Source organism: Crocodylus siamensis, chromosome 9 (genome assembly GCF_052110815.1).
Source record: "Crocodylus siamensis isolate JL-2025a chromosome 9, ASM5211081v1, whole genome shotgun sequence".
Taxonomy (NCBI): domain Eukaryota; kingdom Metazoa; phylum Chordata; order Crocodylia; family Crocodylidae; genus Crocodylus; species Crocodylus siamensis.
In genome coordinates, this window is record NC_143403.1 from 55,018,456 (window position 1) to 55,039,622 (window position 21,167).

Consider the following 21,167-nt stretch of genomic DNA (forward strand, 5'->3'; position numbering starts at 1 on the left):
CAGCCTGACATACAAATGCTGACCATGGGCTCCACAATTACTTGCTGAGGGCAGAGACACTGACATTCAGAAGCACTAAATTACTGCCCAGATTCCAAAGGGGAATGTATCCCTAGTGCCTGCAGACCCTTCTGCCAATCATCTTCAAACCTCTTCTTCTGCTCCTATTCTGTGTCCTGCCCTTGCACTAAGTCCTAGGTTCCCTCACTCTTCCAGAGCCCCAAACCTGCCTGGTTTCAGGATCCCAATTCCCTCACTACAAGTCCCACCCACTTCATGACTCCCAGTTCTTTTCTTCCATCCCTTGATCGACCGGTCCCAGTCTTCTGCCCCACCACTCTCACCCCTTGTCCCAATCCATTCTCTCTACATCCCACCCCAGCTCATCTTTCTGTATTTGAATCAGGAAGCCTCTTCCTGCCTGCTGCATGCACACCTGCAGAGGTGAATAGAGAGCAGTCTGACTTCCTGCATATCATGTCAATGGCCCACAACAGGCAGAAACAGCAATTGCAAAAACAGTCCTGCTCAGGGCCTAATTCCCTGGGATGAAACATGCCTGGTACAGACAAAACCTACAGAGATAGCTGCTGAACTCTGCTAAGCATGTGCAAAGGGGATGTCTCAAAGGCCAATACTTGGGCCAAATTTGGGTAGTTTTTCACTAGCACAGTGAGAGGCACATCCCTGATCCCAGAAAGACTCCTTCCTCTCAAACTACAAGGCCCTACACAAATACTTGGGTTTCTCAACAAGGGGAAGTGTTCTGGCGGAGAGGCAGGTCTCTTCCAAGGCAGAAAGAAGAGTAGAGGGTGAGATCTACCCCATCTTTGTAAATGTACTAATTAGCCTGCTCCAGCAACCTCAACTTCCCCACACATCAAAATGGTGGCAGGGGCACTTTGACTAAAGCACCCTTGCTCCATTTTGAAGCACAGGATGCTGAACACACAAGACTCTGCAGGCGCTTTAATTACAGTGGTTCCCAAGAGCTACTCTAATTAAAAGCACCACCCTCTCACCCCTGGAGCATGTGTAAAGATGCATCTAGTGCAGCGCCTTTCCTGAAGTTACCTGTGTTTTAACTGATCATGATGGTAAGACTCAGCAGCTACCATCTCTTCCTAAAGGGAGCCTGACAACTGATGCAACACATCTCTATCATGGTGCTTGAAGAGAAGATCCATCCCCCAACCTGTGCAAGAGATTAAAGAGCCCCAAATCCAAACAGAGAGATGGAATGAGTGATTCACACCTACCCTGAGAGCAGCATCACGCACGTTCATGCATGGAGACTGCAGAGCCTGAAGTAACACATCAATTTCTTCTTGTTCTGCGTAGGCACAACCATCCTCCCCGCTGCTGCTCGTGCACAGAGCTGTTAGTGCATTTGAAGCAAGAACCTGGAACAGTCACAAGGCACAAGAGATTCTCCTGTTGACTCCGTCCCACTGCACATGTCAGGCACCAAGTGCAGATGTTTCTTTGTTTTACTACAAAGAAAGGAAACCTGTCAAAGCGCAACATGCTGCCTGGTGAAGAGCCAGATTTGACAAGCTCAGGTAACTATTTTGCTTTGTGGATGAGGGAAAACTTGTCTGCCTCTCCCCACCATTGTCCTGGCCAACAGAATGATCTATCTGAATGATAGTTGGACTATCAAGGAAGTGCCACCTAGACTTCTTTGCTGGAGAGACAATGACCACTACAAAGGGCCCGAGAGGAAGTAAATAGAATACCAGTTTCCCTTGCTTTATGCTGTACATGCATTCCTGGGAAATGGCGCATAACTTAAATTCACATAAAGGGAATCCACTTTACAATATAACAAATAGGGATAATTCCAAGACCTCAACTGTACTGACCCCCAGGCCCATTTCTACCACTTTTACAAGACAATTTTGGTACTCACCAACAGCAAGCAGTACACACAAGCACAGGGCACCATCATAATGGGGATGGGAACTACAGAAACAAGTGTCCCAGACAACAAGCAAGAAGCACAGATCCACACAGGAGACTATTTTGGTGTGCATCACTCCCACAATCCACCGCACAAAGCAGCTGATTGCAGGCTTCCACCACACCGATTGCATAAGAGTGAATTTACTTTACATACAATTAATTTTTGGTATAAAAAGTCATCGCATAAGAGCTAATTCGCACATACAGAACCCACATAAAGTGAGGGAAACCTGTAAACCTGGAGGAAATTGGGGAAGATTAAGCTGGTCCAACTGAGCCCTAGGGAAGAATAAAGCTTTTTATCACCAGGAAAATACTGGCAGTGTATAAAAACAAGTGTGTGAACAGGAGTGAACCACTGTCTAGAACTGATGGGTGCAGCTGAGACTAGGACCTTACTACCAGACCAAGTGGGCATGCAGCTCACCTGTAACCGTGGAGAACCTGTTCCAATCACCCGGGTCAGCAGCAGTAGCATGTCTGTGCGAGGCAGTAACTCGGGGCCATTCTAGGAAGGGAAGGACAAAAACTTCAAATACACTGTCACTTCAAAACAGACTTCTGTAAACATAACCCCATACTCTAAAAGGTAACACAATTAAAATCCAGTACTGGTTAGTTGTTTGGGAAGGAAGGTTACTCACTCCAGCTCCAGCTGCTTTGCTGTACCAGTGAGAGAGCGGAATCATTTAAATCCAAACCTGGGCAAGAATCTGTATGGTTCTTTTCACTCATTAACATTCCCAAGGATTAACTGAAGCAAATCCATATGCAACACAGCCAACTGATCAAGCTTGGGATAGTGACCTTAGGCAGCTTGACACCAGGATCTCTCAAATGATAGGGAAAGAGGCACCTTAAAAATACTTAACTTAGAGGTTAGTGAAGGTCTCCTGAAGGGTAAGCAGGATTTGATTTAGTTATTTCTGAACATTAACAGGGACAATGTGGTGGCTCTGCAAAACTCTCTCCACAGGTTTGCTGCTGAAGAGTGGAAATTTTAGTAACCCCCCATAAATACTGACCTCATCCACTAGCGAAGTCTGACTATTGGCTGATGATCTCATCTGAGCATGGACCATGAGGATCTGAAGAATCCTGACCATGAGTTCTTCCTTCTCTTCACTATCATTGGGTGTCTCAGTCAGAACTGTCTTTAGAAGAGGAAAGACTAAGGAAAATGCTGGAGCTGATAATGCACCTGCATTGCAATGAGAGAAAATATTCAATGAGAACAGCAGATACCCCTGGGTCTTCGCTTATAGATATCTACTGGCTTAACGTTGATATTGCAGCAGCACATAAAAGCCACAACCAAGCTGGGAGTTATTTGTGCCAGGAACTGTACCAACAGGCATAATTAAAAATCCAGAGAACCTATGATCTTGAAAAGACAAAACATAGAAAATGTGCCGGGAAGACAGGAAAAAAAAATATGGTCAGATTTACCATCTACTGGCAATTCTTGGCCCTTCACAATCAGCAATCACAGCCTCCCACCTGCCAGTTATCATCAAGCTGCAATTTCATGTCAACCTCTGTAGCACTCTAGGACTCTCTGAAATGCCTAAGGGAAGTGTTACTGCATTTTGGATTAGTGGGTTGGCTTATAAAAAAAGTCGCATTAGGAGTTTCCAGCACTTACATAGTGCAAAAACCAAAACAACAAGAGAAATAACTGACATTCAGGAGACTAAATGGAAAAATAAATTAGATGCTGAGACCTTGTGTATATGAGGGCACTCAGGAAAATTTATTTCAATGAACTACAGATATGAATTTAGGGCAGTGACAGACATGGAGGGGGGAGGGGGAGGAGGAGGAGGAGGAGGAGGAAAGGGAAACAAAAGAGATGGCTTTACCATAAGCAGCAACACATCAGTTCACCCTGTCTCAGCAGTGCCTGTATAGATTGGGGGCTTCAGCAGGGCTTTTTTTGCACTTTTAGTTAAAGCTGATTCAATCAGCTATTAGATAAAAGCACCAAAAAAACCCAGCTGAGGTTCCCAATCTATACAGACACTGGGAAATCCGTGTGCAACTAATGCACTGTCTCTTCTGGACATGTGCTGGGCTCAGCACAGGGGAACACAGAGTTTAAATTAAAGTGTTGTTTGTTTGTTTTTCCCCCCACATCTGCAAGCAGACTTAAAGTGGTTTGTTAAACTGACTTAAAGCCATAGTTAGACACAGTGGATGTGTCCACATGTGCACTTTAACATACAGTAGCCTATACTATTGCACATTAAAGCACAGCATAAAAAAACAGTGCTATTACATTTATGTGCAGTAAAATAGGCTACTGAGCATTAAGTATCACACAAAAAGCGTGCACTTGTGCTACTGTGCAATAGGACAGCCTAATTTGCATTAATTTAGTCCCTTACATTGGAGGTACTAAATTTAATGCACATGTGTAGATGTGCCCACTCATTCACAATTAAGGTGAATTAAGCTAAACTAACTGAGGCTGCTAATTCTGAGTAAAAGTATCTATGCTGGGATTTAATGCAATTTAACTAATCTACTTTAAAAATTAACGTGTTACAAAATAGACAGCTCAGAGTTCACATTCAGAATCGTATTTCATTTATGCTGTACCCACTATCCTAGCCAGTCCATTCCCTCATGATTTCCAAGCAGATTTTAGAGGGCAAAGGTTCAGTTAACTGTAGTGCAAGACTCGACAAAAGACAAAGTTTCCAGTTACTTCCTCCCATAGCGAATTAGCACTAGGACAGCATTAAACAAATGCTTCTCTCGGCCAGTCTGAAACTGAAGAGGGCTGAGAAATGTGGAGCAGTATTCCCCTGCTGCAACCTATTGCCATAAACTATTTATTGTATTTATGACAGCGAATGATATAAGAATAGTCACTGGTTAAGTATGAAATGGTTTTATGAGAATCCCCCTACGAGTTTATAGTTACAGACTTCTTCCAAATACTGTTAAAAACCACAAATATCAATTCGACAAAGAATATGTACACACATAGAACACACTTGCTTCAGAGCCAGGTTAAGGAGAACATAGGTACTGACAAAGTACATCAATTTCCTCATTCCTTCAAGAAAGTGCTTATTATGTGACACTAACACAGAATATTTGAACAAAGAAGATAACAGGGGAGAAAGTCTCTCCCTTTAGCCCAGATGAGGGCCAAAATCTGCTGGTCTTCAGAACAGATGTTGTTAGTGGTCATTTGTGGAGTTAAGCGAGGTAGGTTCTGTGTGGTACTGCACTTGGAGGGAAGGGATTCTATCAGGGAGGACATTTATTTTGTTATTCATTGCAGGAAAGACTAATTACTGTGCTTTAGTGTGTGGAATCTGCCCAGATGCTTTGGTAACGGATGATTAAATCACATCTTTGACCACAAGATGAACATGAGCCTGCAATATGATGCTGCAGCTAGTAAAGTGACCAAAACGCTGGCTTGCATCCACAGATGCTTCTCAAGCAAATCCCAGGACATCATTCTCCCCTTGTACTCGGCCTCGGTGAGGCCACAGCTGGAGTACTGTGTCCAGTTTTGGGTTCCACAATTCAAAAAGGATGTGGAGAAGCTTGAGAGAGTCCTGAGAAGAGCCACGCACATGATCAGAGGTCAGGAAAACAGACCTTACGACAGGCTGAGAGCCATGGGGCTCTTTAGCCTGGAAAAGCACAGGCTCAGGGGTGATCTGATGGCCACCTATAAGTTTATCAGGGGTGACCACCAGTATCTGGGGGAAAGTTTGTTCACCAGAGTGCCCCAAGGGATGACAAGGTCAAACAGTCATAAACTACTACAAGATTGTTTCAGGTTGGACATAAGGAAGAATTTCTTTACTGTCCAAGCCCCCAAGGTCTGGAATAGCCTGCCATCAGAGGTGGTTCGCACCTACACTGAACACCTTCAAGAGCAAACTGGATGCTTATCTTGCTGGGATCCTATGACCCCAGCCGACTTCCTGCCCTTTGGGTGGGGCCTGGACTCCATGATCTTCCGAGGTCCCTTCCAGCCTTAATGTCTATAAAATCTATGAAATTTGGAAGGCACAGTTTCAAGGTAAACCAAGAAATTAAGTTCTATTCAAAACATTTAAAATAGTGTGGGTAATAAGAGGCATTAAGCACTGCACCATTTAAGGATCTTTAATTCAAACAGGAAGAGGAGTTGACTATTTTCAAAGAGAAAAGTTAGGGAACCATCTGTGAACATAATGCAACATGCACAGCACAATATTATGGCATCTACTCCCCTTCCCACACATGGGGAAAGCAAGCAAGTTCTCAGACATGCATCCAAATAAATGCTGAGGGAACTCCTAGAGAGAGAGGGAAAACACTGAAAATTAATCAAAATATTCATAAGCAAGCAGCTTCCTTGGAAATAAATAACATACTGGGGTCCTGCATTATCACTGAGATGTTAACAACATACTGAAGGGAAGACTATCACAGTCAATTGCTTAATACTCTACTATGAAGTGTGTCCGAATCAGATCCAAGTAGCTTCTTTTGGCAACAAAAAGGGGAATGAAGGACCACATTGCTGGGGCAAGGGATCTTTAAAACATGAATTCAGCTGAATCCTCTAGATTTCCTCTAGAGAAGTGGAAGGATTACGTACCAAATGATGAGTCTGATCAACATAGAACAGGGGCAAGTTAAGCTAAATGCTGAACAACTGGAAAGCCAGAACAAGCTGGAACCCAGACAGACAGCAGGTTGGGGCAACTGAAGCACTTATTATGGATCGCTTGATAATGTGCATTTATTTTTTCTCCTTTCAGATGGTCTTTGATATTTAACCCTCTTAGGAAACATTTTGGTTAAGCACTGCCAAATACCACAAATTACTGCACCCACTCATGATTCAAGCTTACAAAACCCTTTGTACCAACTGGGCCTTTGAGTTTGGCGTAGAATTACTTCATAAGATGTTTAAGACTAAAAAGAATATAGCCATTTGATGTCTGCATTTAATGAACCCCTGGCAGTATGTATTGTTGCTAGTGCTGCTACAAGGGAAATCATAAGGCATGGGAGGGGCTGGAGGAACATTCCTAAATACAGAAAATGTCTTACCAATTTTAAGAAAATAAATGTGAAGCTCTAGGTTGCCAAAGTTTACATAAAGCTCTAAAGCTGAAGAAAGGTATTAATTATTTTGAAATGTCTCCTAGTGGTTCTCACCTGGCTCCCCCTTGCCAGTCTTGCTGGGGATAGTGTGAGCATGCAACAAGGTAACAGCTCTGTTAATGGCAGTTGGCAACTCTTCCTGGCACCAGGATTCATCTAATTCACATTCCGGTTTCATCAGGCGTAAGGTCACATGACTCACTAAAATACCTGAATGCGAGAGAATAGAAAGTCTTTGAATAAACTAAACAAATGCAGAAAATGGAGAAAACATGTTTCTGTTGCAAAGAAAATGCTACCTCAAAGCTATGGGCCACTTTTAAACGTGCTTAGGGGGGTGGCGCTTTAAATAGAATGGCTCTCAGAATAGCTCTAATTAAAGCGACACCTCATCTCCTGTATCAGCATCCCCATGCTTCAGAATGGCAGCGAAGGTACTTGAACTAAAGCTCGTTTGACAAGCGTTAGTTTAAGCACCCCCACTGCCATTTTGAAGTGTGGGGATGCTGATACACGTGACACAGGGGGCTACTGGAGTGCAACAATTGCCATGCTCCAGGAAACTCGATTAATCGAGTTCTGACGTGCTGGAAGTCCAGCACATCATGGCAGCCTCCAGGCTTGTGTACAGGCACCCATGGACTCCCTTGCAAGCTGAAGAAAGGATGAGAGAAAGGAGTACAGCTCTTTTGTTTAATAAGATGTGTTTGCCCACGTACAGTTCAATCCTGGCTAAGCCAAGAAGGTTTTGTTTAATAAATCCTTACAATGTCTGCATCACAACCACATCTTCGTTTGGTATGTAGACAAACCCTCAGAGTTCTTACATAATTGTTGATGACTGACAGTGACAACTATCCAACAGTTGGGCATGATCTGATTTCTAACCAGTACAACTGCACATAAATGTACTTCCAATTTGACTTTAGCAGACAGCTGTCATGGCAAACTTAATAAGGAGCAAAAAGACAGAATAATGAATAGGCATGGACACTGAACCCCTGCTCCTACAGCACAGATATTCCCATTCTAGGCCAGGATAGAAATAAATCTGTGTTCTGAAGAACAGACAGCAGTGCTTAGAGCTAGCTAACTTTTTTCACATTTGCTTTATACATTCTCAGGCTCAGAGTAAAACACTGACAGCAGGGTAAAGTGCAGATACTAACCAAAAGTTCTCAAGCGAGCAGGCATGACACAGTAAGCTAAGGAAAGAAAAGGGATCTTAATTCTTGGAGCAGCCAGTGGAGATTTAAACAATGGCAAGAAAGAGCCAACAAGACTTGGGATGTACTGGGTCAGGCCAGGAGGGTTTCTCTTCATCACAGTGTTCAGAAGTTCTAATGCTGTTTCCAGTTCACTGTCAAGCTGAAAGAGAAATGATTACAATGGTTACCAGTAAAACAACCTAAGGAAAGGAAGAGGTTTAAGTCTGGTGTCTAATGAATACAACTGTGTTGGTTTCTCTCATGTTTTCATGAAGTTTCATGTTAACCGAGGTAATTTATTCATGTCAGCTACAGCTGTGGCAAAACGATACTGAAAAAACCCACCTCCTGTCCCCAGCCCAGAACTACATGGGACCTAATTTAAACCAAAGTAAGTAGCTTGCCTCCTTCAGTCGCTTTCTGATCTGAGACTCCTTCTCCAGCTGTGCATGCACCATCTCTTTCTGTTTGCTCGTCAGCTGCACCTCATCCTTTATTCCTTTCTTCTTCTTTATCTCCTGCAGAACAGAGTCCCTGACATTCTTATTTGGGAATTATTAGCATGATCCTTTTCCACTTGGGTTTAGATGTAGGAAAGAGACAATAGGCTCAACTCACAAACAGCTACTGATTCAGACAAGACCAAATTCTTTCAAAGACACATAACTCCTACTCCAAGATGCCGGTGAAAAAGTTGACAATACAGCAAAGAGTCCTATCAGTAGCAAAACACTGGTTTTGCTCAGCCTTTGATTTGCTACATATTACAGCGCTTTGGTGAGGGCCTCCGTCTCCTGGACTTCCATTGACTTAAAATGGTAATTGACAGTCCTCAAAATAAATTTATGGAATTTTTCTCGAGGCAAATAATGCTTTCACCCTTGAATATGGCTACCCCCCTTAACAGGATTTACAACTCATCCCATGTATTACCAGGAATTATTCTCTCATACAGACAAATAAATAACGTATTAAATGGCCGCTGAGGTTTTAGTTTGGTGGTGCTCACCCTCTGGCCCATAAGGATATGTCATCTGGGCAGCAGGGGAGTGATGGCAGTGTGAATTGCCATTACCCGATGCCAAATTTCCAGCCCAGTGGAGAGCCCTGCTGGCCATATGGGGAGAACCTGTGTCGACATGTGCTTGGGCCAGCATGAAGTCACTCTGAAGCTGTATCCAGTGCACAGGGTCAGGCCAACATGGTGCCATGCTGACATGCACGGACAGATCCAGTGCGCAGGGCCAGACTGGCATGCCGGATCACCCCCAAAGACCGTTCTCACACTGGATCAGGCCCATGGACCAACCCTGCCACCACTCATCTAGCCTGCAAGGCTAGAAGGTTAAGCACCATTATTTATTCCACTTAACTCCAATGACAATGTTTCACTATTGCTGAGGGTAAATTCACTCACACTAGTTGTGTTTGAGCTGGTCCCCTTCTGAGCTTGGCCAAAGAGGTCTGCCTACCCTCCCTTACCTTAGCACTTCCCTATGTACAAGCAGCATTGTTCACTGACTTCTGCAGAATCCAGAAGTGTACTGACTAGGTCTTTGCCATTTAATTCGTTGGCAAGGACCCAGCATTATTATTTGGGTCCTTGTTATTCCCTCACGTATTACTTGCATTAAAGTAGGATCTAAATGCACCAGCTGAGGTTAGACAGAGATGGAACAGAACCCAGGTCATTCAGGTGTCGGACTGGTGTCCACCCAATGGAATATGTTGTCCTCCTAGTTTCTACTGAAGTACTGACAGGGGATGTTACCAGAGAGTTGTGCTGCTGTCTTTTTTATGAGACATCCTGGAAGACACCTTGACATTTTCATAAGCACAAAGAAAAATCAACCATGATATACTGGACAAAATTCAGTTCAGATGGCTTTATTTCACCTATCCAAATTCTTTTTGAAATTTTTATGACCAACACAATATTCTTAATTTCCAGCACAATACAGTTCAATTGTGCAATATGGCACTGGACGTTATAAAAGCTAAAATATTTCAATCCAGACATAGCTAAAGTGACGCTTCATACAGTTTGTAAGTTGGTCAAGTTTATAAACTTTTTGGAAAGGAGGGGTGCTCTAGCTAGGGTATTGAAATCCAATAGCTAGACAGATCAGATACTCATCCTGTTCCTATAGCAAACAGGTAGGTCACTGCTTTCCACATATCAAACAAAAGTCAACCCTTGTAAAAAACAAAAAACAATCCCCTCAAAAACCTTTCTAAAACCATAAAACATATTCTATACCAGGGCTGTCCAACTGGTAGTTTGCAGGTCACATGCAGCCTGCCAGGGGTTAATAAGCAACCCCTGGGTTCCCGCCCAGATGTCACCTCTGCTATTGCTCCAGCTGCAGCAGAAGCTGGGGTCTTGGGGCTCCCCTTTTCCAGCTTCTGCTGCATGCCCCTTTCCCAGGGAGCAGGACCGGGTAGGGTGTGGCAGCATGGCACAGCCCACAGTGCCAGAGACACCATGGTCCCTGCAGCATGTGGTCCCCAACCACAGAGAAACAGGACAGCCCTATTCTATATAGTCAGAATGGATCTGCAAGTTGCTACCAAGATGCAAGCTTCTTGTGTGATAATGTCTACTGAGAACCTATTAATAGACTGTTATACAATATGCATCTACTAAGAGGTGGCGAGGGAAAAGACCCTTCCACAGACAACACATACTGGTTCCAATGTAAACACGCTCATGTCATTACAAGGGCACACAGTAAGTTGCCACTTACAGCAAGTGTAATAACAGTTGATATTTAGGCATTCAAAAATTTTACAGAATTTTTGCTACAACATGCATGTAAGCACACATGCATGTGAGCGCACACACCTCACACACACCAGATGGATGCAATAAAACAGATGAGCTAACCTGCCCCTTAAAGCCTTCAGCACTGAGTTTTCCTGCAGCCATTATCTCACCTCTTTCAGCTCCAGCTCAATGATTTGCTCCTTGAAGGAATAAGCCTTATTTTCCCTCTTCATGTTGGCCTTTTTCATACTATCCTGTTGAGCACTGAGAAAGGAAAGCATGCAGAGGAATCAGCACACTGAAATGGACCAAGAAGTTTCCTGCTCACAAATCCAGGACATCCCACAGCTACCAAGAAGCTGTCAAACCTCCTTACTACAATTTTGGAAGCCACTGAAAACCAGCCTCTGAGTTCCCATTCACATATGGCATCAAGAGTCCTACTTACCTCTGGATAATAGATTTGTCATACAATTCCCCCTCTGGGGTCTTCATGATGGCATATTCTTCTCGAGTCACATGGTGCAGAGCTGGGTTCTCCATAGTTGCTGAGATGGTGCTGATCAGCTGAGGGAGCACTCTGCCAGGTGAAAGCAGAGAGAGAGATCCCACTGCATTCATGGCCGACTACCAAGGAAAAACAATGATGGTCAGTGTTCACTGAAATGGTCTGAAAAATATATGCCCTGCTGGGCTGACCCAAAAGTTTTTTTCCTCTGGGCTACCCTTTTGAGAGACAGGACTCCTTGGCTGGGGGTTCTGACACCTCACCCAGACTTGGAACTCAGTCTCTGCTTTCACAAGATCTGCTTTCTACAGGAGGAGTTTACCCATCCCTACACATCTTCCCTCTCACCCAGGCCACCACAGAGATTACTCCATCTCTTTCTTTCCCTTGTCTCTGCCCCAAGATCTCTTCAGGGATAGTTCAAGAAAAGCAAAGGCCAATCACCTGGTTCATGGGAGTCTGGGTAGTGATCCTGGGTAGGATTTCATCCAGGTGTTTGGTTATGAACTCTTTGGGGTCTATCTTCATCCTGATCAGGAGGGCTGGCCAAAGCCCAGACTGCACCACCACTAAAGAGAGGATTATGGGAAGAACACCCAGGTATAATAAATGCAAAGCCAACTGCTAAGCAAACTAACCAAACTCCATGGACCACAAGAAGCTCTTACTTGAAGGCCACTGCAGGCATCTTGTCCCTTCACTCACCTAAGGAGGGATGATGGCTCACTAGCAGCATCTCCAATGCTAGTTTTTCTGTCTCAGTAGGATCCACCTCCAGCCCTGCCACACTTGAGATCACACACAGTGTTTCATGAAGGACTCGGGGGGGAACATATGCTTTCCCCAGCTCAGAAAGTTCTCCAGACTCCATCAGCAGAGCCTCAATGGGCAGCACCTGAGCAGACAGCATTTGCAATTAGGCTGGCAAAGTAACTAAGTCTTCCAGGGCTGTGCTACTCACAATTTTCCCCTAGTGCAAATAGTCATATTGGAACCACAGGTAATAAACTACCTTGGAGAACTTTGAGAATCAGCAGATTAAAGGAAAAGAAGGGATAAATGACCATGCTGTGATCAGAGCCCAGAACTGACAGTGAAGTAAAGGAAAGGGAAACATGAAGGTTATTTTGGATTTTATGAGCAGGAAAAAGAAGGATAAAAAAAAAAAAAGTCCCCTTCCTAGAGGATGACTCTGGAGAAAGTCACTATAGCAAATAATCCAATTTGTAACTTAAGCCAACACCTTTCAAAAAACAAAACACCAAAACTACGCAACTTGGTTGCATCTTTGACTTGCGGAGGGGGTGATCAAAGGACTTAGGAGCCCAACACCTCTGAAAGTGAGAGGCACTTTTGCAATTTCCAAGAGTAGTATTTAGATCTGCAATTCAATCTATTTTCTAAGTATGGTGCCAGTCTAGCAATAGAATTGTGCCATTTTGTTTTTTTCTTTTCCTTTATCCTTTTCCTTCTCTGCATAATATGCATATTTCATAATATTTACAGACAATCTGAACAGGACATTGGAACTGATAGCTATGGCCTGCTACTAGCCAGAAAACTAAGAAACAGAATGTTGGCTTCCCAGCTGAGACTGAGAAAAGAGCAGGTAACTACCAAGGTGAAAGGACATAAGCACATAGAAGGCTGTAGTCTTCATCTCTGCAATGAACCACAGGATAGAAAGTGAATGATCTGAGAGCTTGCAGCTACTGATACAGGCAGCTCTGACAGTGTAGTACAAGTGGCTTTATGGGGAAATCATTAATATGCAATCACCAAAAAAGTCAGAGTTCTCCTTTTCACATCACACCATGTATCAACACTAACAGCCAGATGCTTTATCAGCAGGAGTTCAGCATACCAATTGAGAGGGACTATATTCCATAATCATTCACCTTATGGGACCTGAGAACTGCTTTCAGCTCCTCCAACAGCCCATAAGCCAGCTTGAACCCTCCAAGAGAAGACAAGAGCTTCCTAACAGCCTGCTGGGCATGTTTTCGAACATGCCAGGTCCGACTCAGCAGTACTGCAACAAGGGCCCGATAATACAGTCTGCAAACAGAAAGAAACAGGTTTGGCAAGACCAGTCAGGCAGTGACTCAGACATATAGATACAAAAAGTCCCACCTCCCATGCAAAGTCCCAGCCCCCCTGCCCAGCATATGTTAGGACTTCAGGAAACTAACTGTAGGTTGGACTGAACAGATGACTTCTACGTACTGAACTTTATTTTCAGGGAGTCGCTGTGCATGATCCACGAGGAGGCGCTCTGTCAGCTGTAAGACTGTATGCATGGCTGAAGAGAGAGATGAGACAATTAACAGAAACAGCATGAGGGCTCGTGGACAGTACACATGAGAACAGCTTATCTAGGAAGAACACCAATCCATCCTTACCTGTTGGGACCCAAATTCTGTGGTTCCCTTGTAAAAGATGACAATACAAAAAGCAAGTGTGACCAAATAGGGTTCCTGATCTGTGTGAGCAGAGCCATTTTCATTTAATAGCTGGGTACAGAACTGAAAAGATCTCATATGGACTGCTGCACTGCCCCTAGTATTGGTAGTTGTCTGATGCAGCTCCAGGCAAATTCAAAAACACAGGTTTTAAGTGGAATTCAAACTGAGAATACATAATGCTCTCCATACAGTAGCCCAGGCTATCTAACTTAGTCTAATTTAGACTGTCTTCAGGTTCTCTGCTATCACTAAGCTCTTGTTTTTGCATTATCATATTTACTCAAATAGAAGACAACTCCCCATTAATTAGATTCTATATATGGAAATTTTATAAATTTATTATAATTTTCCAGGTATAGAATCTAATTTTTGGAGGTTTGCTTTGAATTCATCCCCTACTACTGCTACAGCAGGGAAACTAAATCTCAGGGGTCAGGTAGCCCCTTTGCTCTCTGCTTCCACCTAACTTTTTCCCCTGGCAGCCCTTTCCTTACTGTGAGGCCCTGCCCTCCCTGAGCACATGGAAGTTAGGAGCAAATTTGAAATAGCCTTGAAATTAGTCACAGCTATAGCAATTTGTATATAGTACCCATATACTTAGTTCAGCCAAAATTAATACATGCTATTTTTTGAAGCTGTTGCAAGTTCCAGCACAGGTATTCCAGAAACACACTTTTAAGCAGTACTTTTGTACCTGCTTAGACAAAGTACAATCTTGTTTAAGGCCAAGTCAGTTCCAAATTCAATTGGACAAAGCCCAACAGTCAAGTTCCAAAATCTGACTAAGCAGAACTCAATTGTTAAGCTTGTACGGCTCTACCACCAAGCAAGTATCCTCCCTCCCAGACCCAGTGGGCTGGGGCCTGGGATACTCCCAAAATCAGGCAAGTATCCTATGTGCAAGCCCCAGGCCCAGGTGTTTAGATGTGATCTGAAGAGAAACTTTTTAAATTAAATTTGTATCCAAGGCCAAATTAGCCAAAACTAATTCCAAATCCAAGAGTCCAGAACCATAAGTGACCCTACCACCGGGAAATATCCTCCACCCACACCTGGGGCTTCAGATGTTTCCAAATCCGTTGGCAGGCATCCTACTTGCAGGCCCAAACCCAGGGGCTTGGGGTTTGAATGCCCCCAAGTTTTGCTTGCCCTTAGCCATAAGGCCCTTAGAGTAAGCACTTGTCACTTCTGCCCAGTCTCCAATAATCTTATCCAAAGACATGATTTACTGTATAGTTCATTGGGCTTGGCTCCACCAAAGTCAACAGCATTTCAAGCCATGGTGACCCCATAGTTTAGCACTGCTCACTGTGTGTGTGCACTTCAGATACCCCCCCACAAAGGATCCATGGGCTAATTAGCCCCCCACCCATGACTGGAACCAGGTATTCTTGTCACAAGTCCTGGGGTGCTCCAAAAATGTATATGCAGGTAAGGCACGAGGCAACCTCGGCTTCATCTCATGCAGGGCAGGGCCACACTAATCATATGCACTAGGCTGAGAGAAGGGGCACCAGAGGGATTCTGAGTGAACTCTTTGGAGCCCCATTTTGTTATGTTTGTCAGGCATTTAAGACTGGTGATGAAACAAGAATCACTGGAAATGGGAAAAAAAAAAAAAAAGGCACAGCTCAGATGCGGGAGTGAAGAAGTAGTTAGTGTAATAGCTCACAATGACTGCAAAGAGTAGGTACTGAGGGGAACTATGCTTAATGGGCACTACCACTACCATATGTTTTATTCAGGTGGGCTACACTAACCTATTCCTTGGGGAAGGTGAGCAGCAGCGCTTGGAGGAAGAGTGGACACTGGAGGAAGCTGAGAAAGCCCTCCCAGGTTTCAAGACTGGTAAGACTCCTGGGTCGGGTAGCCTACCCAAGGAGTTTTGCATGGTCTTTTGGGACCTGGTGGGCCCCCGACTTGCTGGAGCTCTTTCCAAAGTGCCTGCAGGAGGGCCAGCTGGGGGCAGGGATGGATCGGGGCCTTGTGATCTCTTGCACAAGAAAGATCCAAGGGAAGGGCTGAGGAACTGGAGGCTCATTACCTTCCTGAATTTTGACCATAAGCTGCTGGCCAAAGTCTTGGCTGAGCGATTTAATTCTGTCCTAGGTTCCATAATCCATGAGGAGCAGTCATGTGTAGTACCAGGACGCCAGATCCACGGAGCCCTGCTGCAACTGAGACGTGCTCCAGCTGGAATGGGACAGAGGGCAGAAGGTGGTTGTACTGAACCTGGACCTGAAAAAGTCTATGACAGAGTGTCACATCGGTTTCTCTTTAAGACACTAAAGTGAATGGGCTGGATAAGGACACTGTAGGCAGACATGAACAGCGAGGTGCTGGTCAACAGCATGTGCGGATCGTGGTAGAGTCCAAGGTCCACCAGGGCAACCTGTTCTCCCTGATTCTGTTCATCTGCACCACTGAATCCCTGGCCCAGCACATCAGGCAGGACCCCGGGATGCACATAGTCCAGATTGCTGAAGGTATCAAGGAAGAGTCCAAGATCCTGGCTTACATGGACGATCTGAACATCCTGTGCCAGAATAGCTGTGCAGTAGAAAGAGCCCTGTAGTGCACATGGGTTTACAATGTGGCAGCTAGGGCCGAGCTCAACATGAGCAAAAGCACCTGCCTAGCCCTGACCCCTGGGGGGTCTCAGTTCCCCATGAGGGGGTCAAGATTCTTGGGGTGGAATTCAACCCGGAGCTGAGCAGGAGGGCCTGGGAGAAAAAGGAGGCCAAGGTGAAGCAGAGGTCGAGTCTGTGGCATGCACGCCACCGCTCCATTGGGGGGGGGCGGCGTGTGGCGCTCATGAAGGCGGTGTTGCTACCAGCGCTTCTGTACACTGCACTGGTCTTCCCCCCTCCAAAACGTATCACCCACAGAATCCAGAGAGCCATGTTAATTTTCCTCTAGGGATCCAGAAGGGAGAAGGTAGCATGGAAAACTCTGTACAAGAAGAAACAGACCAGGGCAGGGGGATGCCAGACATTGACCAGTTGGTACCCTGCATCAGTCAAGCATGCCCTGCAGCAATGTAGAAACCTACTGGCGTACAGACGCACGGAGCTCAAGGAAACAGACTACAGAAATGTTTCGGAGTGAACTCCAGTCCTACTACAGGAAAGAGGTGGGAGAGGACGCAGAAGATGCGGCCAACTTCACTTGGCAAAGGGACTCTTGGCAAAGGCTATTCAAAGACCCCCCAGGGAGGGGAAGTGGACAGGGAGAACAAAGAGGCCAGTGACACAACTGGACCTAGAGACAGAAAGAAGGACTACAACAGGATCAGCAGCTGTGTAAGTGACAGCAACATCGACAGCGACAAGGACAGTGAATGAACTGAGAATGTAAATCCCAAATCAGGGCTTGGACTAAGGAACTCTGATTCATAGATTCACAGATTGCTAGGGGCTGGAAGGGGCTTTGTAGATCATCGGGTCCAGTCCCCCTGCTCTAGGCAGGAAAAGACAACTGGGGTCAAGCAACCCCAGTGAGGCAACTGTCCAGTCTCCTTTAAAGATTTCCAGGGCAGGTGACTGCACCACCACTGGAGGGAGTTTAATCCACAATCTGGACACCCTGACTGTGAAGGAGTTTTTCCTGGAAAATATAAATACTTTTTTCTTTTAAGAAAAAAATAAAATCAAATTACGGACCTCAGCTTTTAATGGTTTCACGCCCTCTTGAACTCTCTCTTCAAAGATCTTTTCAACTTTCCCTTACAGTACTTGTTGCCTACTTGTCTTGGGATTTAGCCTTAGATGGAGTTTACCACCCACTTTGGGCTGCATTCCCAAGCAATCCAACTCGGAGAAGACCCGGTCCCGGCATGCCAGGGGCCGCTACCGGCCTCACACCGTCCACGGGCTGTGCTTTGATCAGAAGGACTTGGGGCCCCCCAAGAGCTGCACTGGGGAGTGGGTCTTCTGTATGCCACATTTCCCATGCCCCACCACAGGACAGGGATTCGGCGCTGGGCTCTTCCCTGTTCACTCGCTGTTAGTGAGGGAACTTTGGTTAGCTTCTTTTCCTCCACTGACTAATATGCTTAAATTCAGCTGGTCACCATGTCTGATCTGAGGTCGCAGTCAGACTGGGTTAGGAAAGGGCAGTGGGTGGGGGCAGAGGTGCGTTTATTGGAATGGATGCACAGGTTTCTTAATGAGGTTAAAGGTATGTGATGGAAAGATCATGAGATAGGATATGTAACTATATATATCTATAGATTGATACTCCCCGCCCCCACAAAAATATTATGGGTGACAGGGAAGCAGATGTGTGGGAAAGTAGGTGCATGCTGTGAGGTTTTGTAATAGGAATGAGGATGGTGTAATGTAAAAGTTTGTTTTGGACTGTCAGGTGAACCACAGCAGTCACAAGCCAGGTTGGTAGAAGTATTTTTTTTTGGGGGGGTGCCAAAAAGTATAAGTGGTAGGCTCCCATTAGCCTATTGGTCTTTTGGTTAAGAACAAGCATTTTTGGCACTAAGGAGACGATGTCAGGGCTGGCTCTGGCCCTCCTGGTGCCAGCCTGGTTTTGCAGTACACTTTCAGGCCCAATGCCAGTTTTTTTTTTTAAGGGCCAAAAGAGATTCCCATCAGCATTTTTGGCACCACAGGAAAGTGCTGGAGCTTGCTCCAGGCTCACTGAGTACCAGCCTAGTATTGCAGTACCCTCTAGGCCCAGTACTCATTCCCCACTGGTGAAGGCCTCTGCCCCCAACACTTTTTTAAGGGCCACACACACCCAAAAGAAAAAGTTCCCATCAGCATGTTTGCCCAATGTGGGCCAGGTGTTTTATAGTCATGATCAGTGTTGGCTGCATTTAATCAACATCATAGTTGGTTTCCATTGCTGAGCACGTGCTGCTTTTGGCCGCAGTTTCATGTTAGACCAGGGGCAGGCTAAATATAGCCCGCGGCCCAGGATTTGGCCCACAAGGCCATTCTATTCTGCCTGCGGGGCCCCTAAAAAATTAATATTAATTTGCTCCTGGCTGCCTGTCAAAGATGACAGGAGCCAGGGGCAGTAGGAACCAGGGGGAGTCGGCAGCAGGACCCAGCAGTGAGGCCCACCCAGCCCTGCTCCCCACCCCCAGCCCTTCCCTGCACCTGCCTCCCCCACCACCAACCCAGAAGCCAGAGGCTTCTGACCTGGGACCCTGGGGCTATTCCCACCTCCCTCTGCCAGACAGGGAAATTCAGATAAGAGTGTAGGGGAGAGAGACAGGGGAGGACTGCGGGCAATTGCCTCAGTCCTCGGGGCAGGCTCCTGCTGAGTCCTGCAGTCACAGCCATGCAGCTGGGAACCATGTGGTGCCAGAGGGACTGGCAGGTGGGCAGGAATGTGGTAAAAGCAGAGGCAGGTGGAGGGCGGGGGGGAGTGGCAGCAAGCAGGCACGCAGAAGTGCAGCAACAGCTGGGGGGGAGTGCAGGGCCTACGCCAGCAGCCAGGGTGGAGCAGCAGGAGCATGGGGCCTGGGCTAGCAGGGGCTCTATGGAGCCAGACTGGGCTGTGCCAGCAGTGACAGCACGGAGCCAGTCTGGCTCCAGAGAGCCCCTGCCAGCCCAGCCTTGCGCTCCTGCCACCCTGCCCTGGACCCCCACCAGTGTTGGCCCTGCACTCCCCCATACCTGCCTCTGCTTTTACCGCTTCCCTACCTGCGTGCTGCCCGCTCCAGCACCACATGGCTCCTGGAGCATGGGGCCTGTGCCAGTATCCCAGGGCCAGGAGCAGGGGGGAGGGGAAGGGCAAGGGGGAGTGAGTGTGAGTGTGTGCGTTTGTCCGGGCAATTAGGAAAGGAGGGAAGAATGGAAAGAGAGAAAGAGAGACAGTGTGTGCATGCAGTGAGGGAGGGACACAGTGTGTGTGTGCATGCAATGAGGGAGGGAGGGACAGAGAGTGTGTGTGTGTGTGTGTGTGTGTAATGAGGGAGGGAGGGAGGGACAGAGAGTGTGTGTGTGTGTGTGTGCGTGCGTGTGTGCGTGCATAAGGCAAGTCCCACACCAACCCCTCACCATCCACATGGACCCACATCCCCCCTTGCACTGCCATAGATGTATACCCCCACACCTCAGACACCCTCCCCCACACACAGCCCCCCACAAACTCCATATCCATCCACGCTCCCCATATCCACACACACACACACAACCACATGCTCCCTCACCCCTACACCTATCCATCCACCCACAAACCCCATACAAACACACCCACACCTTCCCCCACACCCACAAACCTATACCCACACCCCTCTGCCTGCCATCCCCCCCACAATATACAAGAGTAAGACTTCATTTTAAGCTATTGTGCAATCACCTCTATGTACACTACACAAATATGCATGTGAATCAGGACTACAATTTTTTTTAATCAAATTAATGAATGTTGTAGATGTTTGATTTTTAGAATATAATTTGGTATTCTTCTGGTTCCAAAATGGTAAAACCCCTTCCTGAAAAAGGAGTACTTCTGGGGGCAAGGGGAGAGATTGGCACCTGAGAACCATGTGGCCATGGTTGGTGGTTGGCAGGGGTTAGGGGGTGTGAATTCTGGTCACAAGATGGCAACCAGGGGGGTGGGGCACCCATCCAGAAGTGCGGCTACCCTTGCAGCCCTCAACAGCTTGCCAAAACTTGGTAAGCAGCCCTCCAGCCCAAATAATTGCCCACCCCTGTGTTAGACAATGTATTTAGTGATTATAAGGCAAGAGGCTTTTTCCTGCATGCCAATGGTGCTGATTTGGGGTGGGGGGGGGGGGACTCATCTCGTATGCAAGCAAATACAGTAATACAGAGCTTTATATGACAGAAGATGGGAGGGGAAGCTAGAGGTCTTGGCGCTTGGGCACAGCACAAATAGGATTTCTGGTATCCAGGAAAATACAAAACATGGCTTGCAACTGAAACTGGTTAGCTGAAGGTTTCAGCTTACATGATTAGTAATGGGATGTTTAACAACATTCTCATATAGACTCAGAGAAACAGCTCTAGCCCCACTTAGGCACAGGCATGTTCAAACAGCAGCTGTATGTATGAGCAGGTCTGCTCCCAACATGGACAAGGTCAAAAATACAGCACTTCTCCATAGTGCTACTGGAAAAGTGTCAGGGAAAGAATGCT

At 46.0% G+C, this 21,167-nt stretch overlaps 1 protein-coding gene across 1 annotated transcript in view; it reads right to left on the reverse strand.

Moving 5' to 3' along the window:
• GCN1 (GCN1 activator of EIF2AK4) overlaps positions 1 to 21,167 on the reverse strand; it is a 71,365-nt gene that overhangs the window by 32,512 nt on the left and 17,686 nt on the right. The window contains exons 17-28 of the mRNA XM_090062383.1: positions 13,802 to 13,877; positions 13,474 to 13,633; positions 12,281 to 12,470; positions 12,020 to 12,144; positions 11,516 to 11,694; positions 11,238 to 11,331; positions 8,705 to 8,818; positions 8,262 to 8,460; positions 7,147 to 7,302; positions 2,991 to 3,166; positions 2,393 to 2,473; positions 1,260 to 1,403 (exon numbers count right to left, since the gene is read on the reverse strand). Coding sequence (XP_089918509.1) covers positions 1,260 to 1,403; positions 2,393 to 2,473; positions 2,991 to 3,166; positions 7,147 to 7,302; positions 8,262 to 8,460; positions 8,705 to 8,818; positions 11,238 to 11,331; positions 11,516 to 11,694; positions 12,020 to 12,144; positions 12,281 to 12,470; positions 13,474 to 13,633; positions 13,802 to 13,877 — 1,694 coding nt within the window. The remainder of the gene's footprint in view (positions 1 to 1,259; positions 1,404 to 2,392; positions 2,474 to 2,990; positions 3,167 to 7,146; positions 7,303 to 8,261; positions 8,461 to 8,704; positions 8,819 to 11,237; positions 11,332 to 11,515; positions 11,695 to 12,019; positions 12,145 to 12,280; positions 12,471 to 13,473; positions 13,634 to 13,801; positions 13,878 to 21,167) is intronic.